General features: G+C 44.7%; 2 protein-coding genes across 6 annotated transcripts in view; one reads left to right on the top strand and one right to left on the bottom strand.

The window, feature by feature from the left end:
• Positions 1-5,444, top strand: part of FYCO1 (FYVE and coiled-coil domain autophagy adaptor 1) — a 52,953-nt gene extending 47,509 nt beyond the window's left edge. For all 5 annotated transcript variants that reach the window (XM_037385522.1, XM_037385527.1, XM_037385526.1 and 2 more), the window contains exons 16-18: positions 288-498; positions 1,791-1,900; positions 2,315-5,444. In XM_037385522.1, the coding sequence (XP_037241419.1) occupies positions 288-498; positions 1,791-1,900; positions 2,315-2,390 (397 nt within the window). In that variant the 3' untranslated portion in view covers positions 2,391-5,444. The remainder of the gene's footprint in view (positions 1-287; positions 499-1,790; positions 1,901-2,314) is intronic.
• A 4,702-nt stretch (positions 5,445-10,146) lies between these two features.
• On the bottom strand, positions 10,147-12,286 carry CCR9 (C-C motif chemokine receptor 9). The gene is made up of 2 exons (XM_037386239.1): positions 12,269-12,286; positions 10,147-11,773 (listed from the first exon to the last, which is right to left on the bottom strand). The coding sequence occupies exons 1-2, from the start codon at positions 12,284-12,286 to the stop codon at positions 10,610-10,612; spliced, it is 1,182 nt and encodes a 393-aa protein (XP_037242136.1). The 3' UTR covers positions 10,147-10,609.
• Between the last annotated feature and the right edge of the window lie 3,358 nt (positions 12,287-15,644).

The raw sequence follows: 15,644 nt of genomic DNA, 5'->3' as shown, positions 1-15,644 counted from the left end.
AGTAACTCTAAAAAGTTTTATTCAAGCACTACATTTTTCTAGTCAAAATGAAATAAGTAAGTGAATAATATACACATTTACCAGAGCAGAGAGAGTGCTTGATATCAGTCATCTTTTCTGTAGTTCTTGCATTCGTCCAAGGCTGAATTTTCCTGTACCTTGTGGACCTGTCCCAAAGTTGCTGTGGAGTCTGCCTCAAATAGATGGAAAATAAAAAGCATTGATTATTGTTTCTGTCTTGAGTAATTAGATCGGATGTCTTCAAGTAATTGTATTTTCTCTCACAGGATCAAATTACCCCTTACAGTGGAAGAGATCTTAAATTTTGGGGAAAGTAACAGAGAGCTGTTCATTAAATCCAGCACCTACAGTATCATTCCCATCACTGTTACAGAGATGGGACTGACAATTAGCTGGATCTTTTCATCAGACCCTAAAAGTATATCTTTCAGCGTTGTCTACCAAGAATCAGAAGACACACCACTGGATCAATGCAAAGTAAGACCTTTGTTTCCTTAGTACCTTAGAGACTGTAGTACACTACAGTCAGCCACCTGGAGGAATCAGCAGGTGTGGCTAGGAGGTCTCAACATGAGTGCCAGTTGCTATTGCATTAAGGACTTGCTTCTCCGATTAAGCCACACTTCTGCTGAAGGCAGAGTTATGTGTTTAATTATTTGATGTTGCCTGCAAAAGTTGAGTTGAAGACCACTGTAGCTTCTGTTGGTCACACCTGAAATTCAGCCACTATTATTAAGCAAAAATAGAAGTCCAAGACTGCAAAATTCTTCTTTTTTCCCTCCTCAATATTACTTCATTTGTGGGGTGCTTAGGGCTGATCTTGCCAGGCTCTTGAGCAGAGGTCACAAGACAGATAAATTGATTGGGTTACCTGCATTTCTTACAGCAAAGCATATATTTAAATGCCTTGATGGCATGCAAAATTGCTTTGCCAGTGCCCAAGGTACCAGTTTTTATATGCTTTGTCCATATTTCATGAGGATTATGGATTAAGTAAATCTGTGTTACTCAGCTAATTGCAGTGTTTTAATGAAGACAAGGCAGTGTTCAACTCGGCGGTAGGGGGAACTCTAAGGCTGTGATTTCACTGTGAGGGTAAGACATTTATGCAGCATGAGTTAATTCACTCCATGTTTACTAATTCCATGTAGAATCTCCTTTTTTTCTGAATCTGAAAGCTGAATGAAAAGTAAAAGTTGCTTTCCTCTTGATATATCTATTCGATAAAACTTTGGATTTTATAGGGTCATCCTTGATCTACATCAGCTGCTGTTCTGACTACTGTCTCTGCTAGGGTTTTACAGCAAGATAGGTGGTTACACACACTTTTGCTGTAAGGTTAGATAAACAATTAAGATTTGCTGAGAAAGCTTTTTTTATAATATAGGGAGTATAAAAGCATATATTAAAAGACACATTTAGCTAAATCCTGCTCTTGGATATATTTGTATAGATTTAATGTAGCATTGCTGATGTTAGTAAACTTGCTTAGATTAACACTAAAAAGATCAGGATTTGATTCTATCTCTCAAGCGCCGATTTATAGCCATAGCTTAATGCTGTAAAGAAGTTATCAAAGGAAAACAGTTGTCTCGCTGTGGGATTTTTGTTTGGGTGAATTTTTAATGCTAATCAGTAAAAGTAAATGGTTTTGCAGGCACATATGCACTTTGGGAGTTTCAAGATGGCTCAAGTTAAGTATTTTTCTCAAGACAAATGACAATTTATTATAGGGCAAATAGTTTCATTTTGATTGTATTGAATTTCAGGTTCTTATTCCTATGACCCGCTGCAATTCTCATAAGGAAACTGTCAGAGGACAGGTGAAAGTCAGAAACTCTGGAATCTACACGCTGATATTTGACAACACGTTCTCTAGGTAAGTCCTAGCTGGGTGCAAAAGGTGAAATGGGCTTGTATTTACGGATGTACCAGTATTCTGCCATTCAGAAGGAAGTATGAGAAATTGGTCCCAGCTGGCCAGAAGATCTTCAGCCTGACCTTTGCTTGTTGGTGGTTTTTTTTCTTCCTTCATAGGAGAATTCCACTTTTCTGTTTCAACCTCTGGGAAGGTAAACAGAAGTAAGCAAGTAATCTGTGACTCTTTCCAAGACAGTTTAGTCAGAATTGTCATCTTATTAACAACAAACCTGACAGCCCTTGCACAGGCATACTTTTTAACAACAATTTTTTGCTTGAGTATGAACTGAAAGACTGAATATACTTTTAAGGCTTCTTGTCCAGTTGGCTTCAGCTAAAGTGATCATCTTGCTCTCTTTTTTTTTCTTGACAGGTTTATCTCAAAAAGAGTGTTTTATCATTTGGCTGTCGAGCGACCTGTCATCTATGATGGAAGCGATTTTCCATAGCCTTGACTATACTGTGTTATTTTAAATTACATTTTTAAGAAATGCTATTACTTCTGTACATGTAAGCATTATGATTACCACTGTGTTTGAAGACTTTGAAACTATGCAATACTTACAATGCACTTAGAGAACATGTATACACTAAAAAATGGAAGCCTTTTTAGGAACACTAATGATTCTGTACTGTGTACAGATTGCTGAAAAGCCATGTTGTTTGATTTAACAGGTCAATAATAACCAAATCTTTTTCAGCGGGGAGAAAAATAAGTGTGGGGGTGTCTAAATGCAAACTGAAATTCTCTACTGAAAATTGGATTACTTTTCTTCCAAAAAAATATCCTTCAAAAGGAAATGTAAAGAAAAATGCATATTTTTGTTGACCTCTTCACTGAGTAAACATAACCATTTCTGTTCTGCTGTACTGCTTTTACAGTCAGAACGACAATTATGCAATACTTCAATCTTCACAGGCATATATCGTAATCCATCTAGAATTTTTTATCTTTTCCAAGTTTTATAAACAACAAACACAGGGTTTTTAACAATTTGGGCTAAGATTTGGTAAGTCTTAACTGGCTTTTACAAATGCTGTGGTACTGAATACCAGTGACAAAATAATACAACATGAAGCAGCAACTCCTTTCACTTTTGCTCACTGTACTCTGCAGGCTGGTCCAGTGAAACCAGCTGTTGTGGAGAGTACCAGTGGCAGAATCAGGAGTATCATTTATGGAATAAAGTACTGCTCACTGTGTGATATTAGGAAGAGGAGCATTCCTTTTTCCTGCTTTAGCACCTTAGTCATCATCATTTACAGGAAAGCACAGTTTCTAAGGAGGTCAACAGTCTCTCCAGATCATGTGGAAGATAGCAATAAAGTTTGAATTGCTTTCAAAATGTCCATCCAAACCCAAATGCATATCCAGCCTTGATGAGCTCTCCACCCGGTGTTAGTGTATTCTGTCCCTTTCCTAACCCTTGCAGTTGCCCTAGCCAGCTGCTAACTTTCCATCTTGGATTTGGGGACAAAGCTGGCTGTAAACACTACCTTTTAAGGGAAGACTGGGTTCTCATTCATACAGAATTTCCATATAAACCATCTGCTTTCTATATAGAATTTAACTTCTTGTCAAAATATCTGAAAGCAGATTTTTCTGGTTTAAAATCCTGTCTTCTGAGGGAAAGGCAAAACACTTAGCAGGAGAAAGGAGAAAAGCTCTTTCTCCCGAGCCAGCCCTCCTCACCATTTCAGGTGTGTCTGATTTCTTAAAGTTCTTGTTCTCCCAAGGAAACCTCAGACGTGGAAGGTTTTTGTGCAGCGTTTGGTAGAAGAACAGCACAGCCTGCCAGGAACCCTGTAGATTCTTGGTGGCAGCTGTAGCTGCTATACAGGGGTTGTGGTGGGAGTCAGAAAATAAAACATGAGAGGAAAGAAGGAAAAAGGGCAAGCACAAGCTGAAGCAAGTGATTTAGGAGAGAGGAAAGGGGCAGCAAATTTGTAAATGTAAAAACAAGGGCAGGGAATTGGAAGGATCAGCTCAGCTAGGGAATGAAGTCAGGAGCGTCCAGCTGGTGTCTATGTGTTGCTGGTCAAATCCATTACTCATAAGGGATCTCCTACATGGAAAAGCTGGTTGGTTGAAAGATGGGCATCACAAGACAAGTGTTGGACATTTACGTGGCAGCAGCTGAGGTAGGGGGAAATTTCTGATCATACAAAAGAAAAGAATACTGCAGATAAAGCTAGAGGTTGCTAATCACTCATTCCAGTTGTTAACAATGTATAAAATACAGTGAGCTTGAAAAAGATCGTAAAAGAATGATTACGTTTCATGGAGCACCTAGATTTTAGGTGTCTGGCTCATCAATAGCTTTTCCCTTTCCCTTCCCTTCAGACACCTCTTCTCATGTTGGTGGTGTGCTCCGCAGCCTCTGCCAGGCAGAGGGGTCAGTGGAAGGTGCAAGCTGGTTTACTCCCCTCCTGAGGGAACAGGCTGAAATGCAGTTAAACCCTTACCTGGCTGTGTGCATGAAAACTGAGATGGACAAGAGACTGAAGAGGGCAATAAACAGGCAATAAACGGCGCACAGATCACTTCATGAATTATGGCATATTTCAGTGTTGAAGCTATGTTTTATATTTAATTAGGCAAAAAGAGATTATTTATTGCTTAAAAATGGAGTACTGTGTACCATACGCTATGCAATTTCACTGAGCTGTTACTGAAGTCTGCTGCAGTTTTCCTTTAAGCTTTTAGGTATGGTTTTTAAATGCGTTTTTCTGTTGTTTTAGTTAGAATACTAATCTTACTAGGATATCTTTCTTAAAATGCCAAATGTAAGGTAAAGGGACATTGTCAAGTATCTTAGGCGAAAATACATCTCTCCTCAAAGGTATTTGAAATATTTCCATTCAGAATTATTTGACAGACTTACCTCTTGATCTCCTCTTTGCATCCCAGTTCTTAACATGTTTTTCATCCTGTGGCAAACATTTTTTAGCCACTGTTTATGTAACCCTTAAAGTAATTGGCTCCATCTAGTAAGCCAGATGTTTCCCTGCAAATCTTTTATGTAGACAGTGTTGAGGCTGACTGAGGCATATGCTTGGGAGGAGGGGAATAAAAACACTGAATTATTTTTATTTAGCATTTGAGTCTTTGCGGTACCTTTTCTTCACATTTTCCTGCCCCATGAGAGTAGTTTTATGGCTTATTTTGCTTTTTGAAAGAGGGCTAAGAGTGGGACCCAGAACCTGTAGTTTAAAGATGAAAAGAAAAGATTTGCTTCTAACAGAGGAGAGCATTTAAGAAGGAGAAAAAGTTTCAAAAGGTGAATAAGGTACAACAAGTGGACAGGAGCACAACTGTTTAAAGCAGCTATTCAAGAACAGGAATCCCCTCATGTCAGCTAGAAGGGGGAATCTTTTCCACCTCAGAGGCCATGCAGAGAAGACAGTAAAGAACCTGTCATTAGTACTGACCTTTTGTTTGAATGTCCCGGACAGTTTATTACTGGAGCCATGGAAACCCAATAAAGGACTTAGCACAAATATAGGTTTGTGAAAGCGATTATTTCTTTCAAGCACCTTATACCTCCATTCATAAAGCACTTGTTCATGTGAGCTGTGCCAGGGGTGCTGATAAATCTATTTACAGGTGCTCAGGTGGCTAGTTGAGTTGGGCCTTGTATTATCCTCAGGAATGCAATTAAGAGAAAAGAAATATTTTAAATTGATCATGAAATTAATTGCAGGGGATGTCACACTCAGGGGACAAAGAGAGTATATACATTGTGGTCAGCATAAGCAACTGGGTGTTTTTCCTGGGCGCTGGAGCAATGGAATGTAGTCTTTTTAGTTATGCAGAAGTTTATGTGAAGGAAGGAATGTAGTAGTTGCTTTAAGAAAATGACAGTGTTCCTTTACTCAGCATTATTCAATGTTGCTTTATGAAAAATCAGAGATGTATTGCACAAGAGTGTACCATGTTACAAAATAGCAAAGCTACAAAAGCCTGACTTCACTCCTTTCTTAAAATTGAAATTGCACTATAGTTTTAATTATGCTCAGTCACTGAGATTATAACTTGTTAAGAAACATCTTTTGGTCTTAACTGCCAAAGAATTGCAAACCCAGTTCACATCAAACTTCATGCTCCAGATAGGGGAAAAAGAGATTTATGTATACCAGCTTCTGTACAGTTACAGAGATGTAGACGGTTGTGTACTGGAATGTTTCTTGATGCTTTTTTTTTTTCTTTTTTTAACCTCAGGAATTAAAAAAATAAAATTCTCTATCATTGAGAATGTGTGTCCCTTGTCTGCCTTGCGGAGATAGCTTTGTTTGGAATGTAAGTCAGATGATTGATCTACTTCTAAGCAGAAAAAAATTTTACAAGATAAGGAAAATGGAAAATAGTTTGTCATGCTGGTGGAGAAAGGCTGCGTCTGTACAGTACAACAGAGCAACAGCAGAGATCATTAAATAAGTATTAAGTGAGTCAGTCCCCAAGCTAGAGGAAGTATCACCATGTCCTGGTGGCTTGGAGCAGCTGAGCCTGCCTCAGCAAGGGCACAGCCCCATGGCTGAGAAACACCTTCATCTGCCTTTGCTTCCCCGTCAAGGTAAAAACAAAGCACCCTCAAGGACAGCAATTACACACTCACTGTTGTCCATGCCCCTGAGCAGCGCTGCTCTTCAGCTTAGGGCTCCCGTCTGGCTTCCCTCCGGTCCCGGACGGGTCTGTTTGCCCGCATTACGTTGCATGGCTGTGGGAGGGCAAGATGTGTGAGGCGCAGGCACTGTTCACCTGTCGCTAATGCGTTTGCATCTGTAGTCCCAGCCCCAGGGCACGTGGTAAGCGGGTGGGCTCCTCTGAGCTACTGGGGCCATCTGAATGGGGTCAGGAGGACAGCAAGCCCTGTCATGACCAGTCATTGCTGCTTTCTTCAGTTATTTCTGTTTCCTCACAGGAGTTTCCTGCTGAGGTGGAGGCTGCTGAGGTGGAGGCTGCGATGCTTCCTGTCCCTGTGCTCCAGCAGGAGCACCAGCCACCACACCACGCTCAGGGGCTTCTCTCTAGGACAGAGTATCCAACAAAGCCTAACCTGGAGTACAAAGGACCTGCAAAGACTGAGTTTTACATATACCTGATGCACATGTAAGTGACTGTACCTTGCTGTACAACAGCTCTGCAGGAGAGGCTGTAGCTGTTGAAAGCCTTTGTGTACATCTCCAGTAATCCATCTTTTGTCGTACTGGACAATACCTCCTCCCTTCCTTGATGCCAGGGGCAAGGCTCTCCCTGCCCTGGCGCTGCCTTATGTCGGCTCTTAACCCACCTGTTTCTTGGCCTGTGCCCCAAGAATTGGCCTTGGCACATCCAGTATGACATTCTACTGTGGGTGCCATGAAGCTGCCATGAAACAGTGGTATCCTCTCCATTAGTCCTTGAAATGTCACAGGGATGCTTTGAAGTCCAAATATAAGGTTTTAAAATGTATATGGCCCAGGAGGGCTTGAAAAAATCAGGCAGCACTCGGGGGAACTGGGACTAAGGCCTCTGGTCAGTTAAATGATGGATAATCAATCCAGACCATACTTGGAAATGATGGGTTTGCACATACCAAACTCCGATCCATGGTTCTGGTTTCAGAGCATCAACACCTGGTCGACTTTGCCTACTGTCACTTCAGTGATGCTCGCAGCTCTAAGTGTGATTCTTTCACACCTTTCTGTTGCTTTTCTGCTCTCTGGAAGAGGCACTTCTATAAAGCACGTCTCTCAGGCAGGAGCAGGCAGCAGGAAGGCGGGTTTGCCTGCAGAGAGTGAAAGTTTCTCATCGGCTCTCCCAGCTTCCTCTCCTTGTACCACCAGCAGGCTAGTGCAAGGCTACGTGACTGCCTGCGCTGTGGTTGTGGCTACCTCTGAGCCCTTCATCACAGCAGATCAATGACAACCTGAAGCTACTGTCCCTGCTGTGGTGGGGCTTCCAGCCTTTGCATAGTTTGAGCGTGTTAGGCCAGCAGGCATGTCTGGTCTGGTTCCTGCCTGGGTAAAATCTCAGGTCCTGGCACGCTTCTGGCTCTCAGAAGTCTCAGGTGGGGACTAGGAGCCAAAATGAAGGGTCTCCGGGGGGGCGAGTGCTTAGGGAAGAGGCAAGCCAAGCTGCTCCTTCAAAGAAAAGGGACAGCAGAGGAGACAGCAACACAAAACTGGGAACATCTGGGAACAAATTGCCTTAAAGAGAGGGTAGGGGAGCTGTAGATCTCAGGCCTCTCCCAGGGCTTCCAGCAACTGCTTGGTGAACATGCTGCTGGAGCTGTGGGTAAGGCTCAGGCAACATCCCACGGGGGATGTGAGGGGCCATGGGGCAGGGGAGGCAATACTAAGTTTGGGAAGTGCCAGCAACCTGGGAAGCCAGCAGCAGCTGCTGGGCTGCCAGCAGCCCTGGTGGGACAGCCCGGTGAGGGCAAATCTGCCCCAGGGGGCTGGTCCCCCAGCTCCCTGCGGTGAGCAGCCTGACTCAGAGCGGGATGTGACCGGAGGACAACCCCACCACCCCAAACTGCTGAAAGTTCATCGCAGTTTCACCACCCTCAACAGTTTCACCTGCTAACCAAGCAAGAAAATTTCCCACCACATTTCATCGAGTGAAGAAGCTTTTACCTTCTCTGAGAAGTCCCCAAAAATCTAGTTCTTGGGGCCGGCGGGATGCTGTGCAGGGAAGGGGAGCTCGAGGCCTCCGGGCAGGCCCGTGGGTCAGCAGCAGCTGAAGTTTGCATGCTTGTTTGCTTGTTTGCATGACTCCAGGGCTCCTTTGGGGCCGGGAGGACCCTCTGGGTAGGAGCACCCTCACCCCAGCCCTGGGAAGGTGTCGTGGAGCTCAGCTGCTGTGGGGAAGCGCCTGCCCCCGGCATGCTCCCTCCTTCTGCCCTCAGAAACCTGCCCTTCCTCCCAAAACTGCACCCCACCCCTCGCCTCAGGAGCCTAAGCCCGCTCTGGCGCTGGCGGGGTCCTCAGCCGTGGCTCCCACACCCCAGGGGTTACAGATGTGAAGTAAACCCTGTTAGCAACGTTTTCCTTTGGCCTTTTTTGGGAGAGGTAAATCCTGTCGTTGGAAACAGGTTGCGTGTACAGAGCCAAACCTGGGAAGGACATGTGGGCAAGAAACAACCAGTCCATCCCCTCAGTGTATCTGGCAGTGCCTTTATTTAACAGAATTTCAGCATCCGTTTGCATTGAGCTCAACGCAAATTGCAAAAGCTCCCCCAAACCCTTCTTACACATACAGTGAAAAAATACATAATCTTTCACCATTTTCTTCCCTAAGGAGAAGGTAAAAAAAAAATTAAAAATTCATTAATCGAAGTATATGAAAATAGAACACCATCTGCTCAGATGTACTGTATTGGCTAGAAAAGCAGTGCCAAACCTTGCAGAAAGCTTGTGTTTATTGACATGCTTTAATGATTAATGCACAAAGAAAACACTTTCTTCCTGCAAGAAATAATTGCCAGAAGGCAGAACAGGTTAAACGTGATTATTTAAAACAAAATCTGCTGAGCACTACACCTTGCGATTGAAGACTGGGAGGTGCAGGCTGCGGCTGGGCAGGTCAGGTGATGCCATGGCCCCGAGAGGGGACGAGGGAGGGGGGACAGCCCTGCGATGCCCTGCAGCCTTGGGCACCAACACCGGCTCGCTGAAAGCCCTATAGAAGTTGCGGGACGCATTACAGCACACTGCTTTTGGGAACTGCTGCCTCCATCAACCTGAAGTCTCACTTCAAATTTCACATTAGGCTTGATGCTTAATTACTCTCTGTCTTACTGTCCCCAAGCTAAATATATTTTCTCACCGTTAGCAAAGAAATCAGCGTGCAACCAGCAGTCTGTTGAATCATGGGTTTGGTTTTTGCATTCTGGTTTATTACAGTTTTGCACCATACGCAAATATCCCTGGGACAGACAACTCAGTGTCTCTGGCACCCTCAAATTTTTATTGTGAGGTGATTTGTTTCTAGTATCAAAATAGGAGCCATAGCAAATAAATTGTATACAGCTAAAACACAGGAGAAAGATAGATCTAATTCTGCAACGAGCACTTTATGAACATGAACGATGGGCTTTGCTTTGCAAGAAGAACCACCTGTACAGCAAACCAGAGTTGCGTCTGCACGGGCACAGAGAGCAGCATTTGCCTACTGCTGTAAACCAGTGCAGGAGCCAAAGGCTGTTCTCTTTTATGGGGGAGGGGGCATCTGGTGTAGGAGCAGGCAGCGCTCCCAAGCCTGGCCGCCTCTGTCGGAGACCATGGCTGGAACACAAATGAAGGCTGAACCCCCTCCTGCTGCGTGTTACGGACGGGATGGGTGGTTCATCCTGCTTCATCTGCCTCTGTTGCTGCCGGTTTTATTGCCTCCCTGCAAGGCTTGTTGTTTCAGGCTGTGGTCTGAGCTGCAGATGGGCTGGGTATTTACAGCTGCCACAAAGATAGCTTTTGTCCTCAGTACGGCAAGTACTGCTCCATTTGCTGCCCTGTGCAGAAGGTTTCCCTTCCTTTCAGCCAGCAAGCCCCAGCTGGCTCCCATACGGTGAGGACAGGGCATGTAAGGAGCCCCCAGCGCTCCCCATTCCTCTGGGACAGTCTTTGGGGTATACAGATGGTTTCCGAAGAGTTTGGTGCTCCTCTGGAGGGGAGAAGTGGGGGAACTACCTTACAAAAGGACTTGGCAAGGAGGGGGCGTAGCAGAGGAGGTCAAGTGGGTGCTGAGGGTAAGGGAGCTCCTCACGCGCCGTGTCCCCAGCATGGCAAAGGACCAGTTTGAGCTGTGCTCCTGGCTGTTGCAGGCAGAGGAGCATTGCTCTTGGCCCCGGCTCCGCCAGCAGCTGCTGCTCTGCATCATCCTGCCCAGTGCTGTCCTGAATCGCTCGCCAGCAAAGACGTAGAGGAAGGGGTTGAGGCAGCTGTGGAGGAAGGCGATGCTCTGGGTGACCTGCAGCCCAATGTCCAGCTGGTTGGCGGCCTGGCAGTTGTACACCACCCTGGCATAAGTGCTGATGGTTTTGACCAGCAAAACAATATTGTATGGGAACTGAGAGAGGAGGAAAGCAGTGATGATCATGATGATAATCTTCAGTGACTTCTGCTTTTGGGATCTTTTGGGTTGCAGGAGAGTGTTGATAATAAGGGCATAACAAATAACCATGACTAGGAGCGGGAGGAAGAATCCGATTGTGACTTTCAAGGCCAGGACAGTAACTCTGAAGGTCATGCTGACATTCGGTGGGTATGTAATTTTGCAAACTGTTACATCACCTACCCGCATGCTTTGGCTGTACATGATTTCTGGGATGCACAGGCTCATGGACATCAGCCAAACAGCCAAGCACATGAGTTTGCTGTGCAGGAGCTGCCTTCGCTTAAAAGTTTTAGCTTTTGTTGCCTGGACAATAGTGATGTACCTGTCAAAGCTGATGCAGGTTAGAAACAAGCTGCAGCCATAGAAATTGATCTTATACATACTGTTGACAAGTTTGCACATGAAGTTCTTGAAGATCCAGCCATCAGAGGCAGCCTTGGCCCAGAAAGGGAGGGTGAAAAGGAGGAGCAGGTCTGCAATGGCCAGATGCACCAGGTACCGATCCATCATGCTCCTCCTGAAGCGGTATTTGCAGTAGACGAGCATGACCAAGGCGTTTCCCACTGTGCCCACCAAGAAGATGAGCCAGAAAAACACTGGCAGGAAGGCTCGAGCAAACTGCCTGACCTGCCTCTTGTTGCACATGAAGTCTGTGTCGTTCACAGGGTTTCCATACAGGGACAGCACCGCGCTGTCATTCCTGTAGTCATCCAGGCTGGTCTTGCTAGGGTGGGTGACCTGCAATGGGACATCAAGTAAATGTGTGTTGAGAGGTGGCTCAGTAAAGAATAAATTTGCCCTTCTCCACCAGATATAGTTGAAGATCCCCAATATATTCTATTTTAGATGGGAAAGAACAAAGGCTGCCAGCAAAACACAGCACGTTTCAGATTGTTTGAAGTGTGTGGCACAGCAAAGACATAAAAATGACCTGCTGAGCAACAAACTCTTTACAAAACAGCAGCTCACCACCTCCAGCAAGCTTCAGTTATTAAAATGGCAGGTGGTGAGAGCATTATTTCTGTCAGATCATTCAAAACACTGTTGGCTTGGCAGCTTCAAATACCCAGTAAAATGCAAAATCCCCACTTTGAAAAGAGGTGGGGAAGAAGGCTCTGTGTTACTGCTATGGTAGGATAGCATCATTGGCTCAAGAGAGGCAGAAAACTGATGGAGGCAAAGAGAGGGGAAAGAAAAACAGAGATGTACACAACAGCATAGCTGTATACTCACTATGCTTGCAACTGCCATCTTCAGCCAGATTTTTACTCAGTCTTGGAGGCAGCTCTGTAACCTGAAGAGGAAAGATGGGGGAAACCCAACTGATTTGAAACAGCTTTGAAGTAGAACTGTTTTCTTCTTATTGTTCTTATTTTAATAAAACACCTCAACCCTTTGAAACCAGTCTGGCTGGGAGACAAACAAACTATACAGAAATTAATGTCGTTGGTTTGAATTATTTAGCTGTTTGCATTTTACAAATTTAGCCTGTATTAGGTCTTTGGCTTCTCTATAGCACCATGCTGATTGAGGCCTTTGACATACTAGAGTCATTGAGATCTCATTTTTAATAAGATGTAGAATCCCCAGTGCGCACATTAAAAAAGAAAGTAATGTGAAAATGTGAAAGCGCCGTATCTTCCAAAAGATCCATGAGAATAAATGAAATCTATCTCTTAAGCTGTCTAGCAACTAACAAGGAAACATACCTGCCTTTAGTAGTAGTTTGCAGTGTCAAAATATTTGCATCTTCTGTAGCAACTGATAATGTCTGACTATCACATCTTATCTGTGAGTTTAAGTGCAATTTTCATTGATGTTGGCCTGAAAAGCCGTTCATTATGCCCCAGTAAACCTGAAAATACAGGTTTCTCCTGCTGCAGACTGCTTTTCAAGTCAGTCTACCACCACAAAAGGTAGCTGAGCCTGGTGCGCTCGACACAAGTCAGATGCTCCTGAGTATTCAACATGTTCTGCACCAGCCTGCCTGTGCTAGAGCCTGGGGATGAAGCCTGGGGACAACGTGAGGTGGGTCCTGTTGGCACTACCTGGGACCTTTCTTCAGCTAGCACAGATCTTTCCTCGGGATGTCGGTGCTGAGTTAGCCCTGTTCATCAGCAAAGCCAGTTTGCTGTAAGCAGCTACGTTTAGGGCTGGCGAGTGTGTTTGCAGCCATGTCTGTGGCACCCTCTGGCCCGAACTGCTTTTGATCCCTTTGCGTGTTCTTGGTGTGAAGTGAACACTTGCAGCAAATATTTGCAGGGCTTCAGAATCTGGTAAAAAAAAATTTAATGCAGTTGTTTTCGTCTATTTAGAAATGATTGTGTTCAGAAAGCACAAATTAGGGGTTAATCCTTCCATTTTTTATCTTTATGAAGCAACTTCAATGAATGTGAGTTACTTAGGAGCAAAGTAGGCAGCATGAGATCTTTGCAATAAAAGAATATGAGTCTAAACACAGAGTTTTTGCTTAAAAATAGATTGAAGAAATAAAACCAGTCATAAATATGTGTTCTTAGTTTTTAAATTTTCCATCAAGGTATGCAGAATTATGCTGGTGCCTGGAGTTTCAAGCACAGACAAAAACTCAGATCTGGCTTTTAATGATGCCCCGTATACCCTGTGCATAGTAGTTGAATTTCTGATGCAGAAAAGTCAAACTATATTTTTATTCTTTTACTTCCTTTCAAAGCAGACAACCAAGGAAAGTGTATGGCCAAAGCATACTAATGCTACAGCATGGCACAGAATTAACACTGGTAAAAATATGCAAGCAGACGGAAAGAACCCCCCTATATAGTGCTTATAAGTCAGACAAACAACATGTAAGTCCTAATGTGTAGAAATTAAGACCAGTTATAGCCATGCATACACAAATGATGTTGGACAGGTCTGCTGAAACAAGCAGAAAATGCGCCTCTCCCAGCCACAGTTCAATACAACAAACTCCGGTAGCAACAGTCTCACAAGGGGCTTTCCTTGTCCTCGTCCCTGTCCCTGTCCCCTTCCCCATCTGGCTCCAGCCCAGGAAGCAGAGTGGGTGCAGCAGGGTCTTGGAGGGGCGACCAACCCTGCCAGGTGCAGGCAGCGAGGCTGCACCACCCCGGCCCCCTCCTCACAGGCAGGCTCGTGCACATCACCCTAAATACAGGGACAGCCAAAAGCCAAGCTGGATTCCTGCTGCCTGAGGAGCAAAGTGTCATGGCCTCACTGACAGCACAGAAGAGGCAGCGTGCTAACCACAGTGGCCACCTTGTTTTGCTTTGTCATTACCACTGCACTTATTACGGGTTATATTAATAATAACAATCATGTGGGCTCAGATACAATGAGCTTTTAGATGTTCTAGCCAGCACTTGATTTTTTCCTATGGTGAACTTCATAGTACGCTAAAAGTTGACAAGCAACAGAATGTCCCAGGAGGTGCAGAGAGGGTGCTTATTAATCAAAATTCATTTGATCCCTTTTTGCCGATTTTAGGGGGAAAAACATGGTTTCAGGAATTGCTGCACTAAGCGTGTGACTCATCCTCAGCTACATAGCAATGTCAGACCTGCTGCGCTCCACCTGCTGTGACTCCTGATCTCAGAGACTCCTCAGCGAGCTGAAATCTCAAACCAGCAGAGCCTCATCCCCATCACAACAAGCGCAAAATCTGGCTATCAAGGCTGAGACCTGCCACATACAACCCAGAGGTGGCTGTGGCCAGCAGCAGGCAGGCAGTGAGCTACGGATTTCTCCCCAGTACCCGTTTCCAAGATGTCATTGTAGCATCTGCTCAAAGGGTGCACAGCTGCGCATCCCCAGGGGGCTTTTTATGTTATTTTCTTTCAGCCATCAGACCTACCGTAAACTGCAATCGAAAAGATCATTGTTACTGGGTGAGGTCAATGGCGAGTGAGCTTTTTTTAAAAAAAAAAATTTAAGAAAAAAAGTCAATTTTTAATTTGGTTTCCTTTCTATGGAGGCTACATGTGGGAAAGACAGACATGAATAACAGAGGAGGAGACTCACCAGGACAGTTGCCGCAGGGGGTCAGCCCAGATGTCGTACCCAGTGTTTGCTCTTTGCACCCACAATTAAGCTTTGGGCTTTTTGTAGGTTGAGGTGGGTGTGTGCTCCCAGGATCCCAGCCTAACTAGACCTGTCACAGGCTGTTTTCTCTGTGGTTTACATGGGTCAGGTGTTTCAAACACAGATGGCAATCTTCTCTTTTTTTATTATTTCTTTGGTTTTTTTTCCTGGCAAGATCTTTCAATAGTAAAGGGAAGATCATTTTTCTGTTCATGTGCATCATCTAGCACAGGGCAAATCAGAAGCTGCTCCCAGTATAGCTGTGTCCTGCTGGAAAACACTTTCACTGGGGAAAAAAAACTATTCCCAGACAAGAACTGAGTCTGTCTGGGGAGCCACCAGTGTCCCCTGGGGAGGCTGGGACAGAAGTGGGGAGCCAGGTCTAGTCCTGCCTGCTCCGAACTGGCCCACAGACACAGCTCCCCATGGCTGCCCACCAAAGCTGCAAGTGGGGGCTGGAATCACAGGGTCTGTGTGATGCCCTGCAACACCAGATGCTTTGCAAGCAACAGCAAAATGAAAGTGTGCCACCTTC

Source organism: Falco rusticolus, chromosome 4 (genome assembly GCF_015220075.1).
Source record: "Falco rusticolus isolate bFalRus1 chromosome 4, bFalRus1.pri, whole genome shotgun sequence".
Lineage (NCBI taxonomy): Eukaryota > Metazoa > Chordata > Aves > Falconiformes > Falconidae > Falco > Falco rusticolus.
The sequence above is the reverse complement of the archived record's forward strand: the minus strand, read 5'-3'. Positions and strand labels throughout refer to the sequence as shown.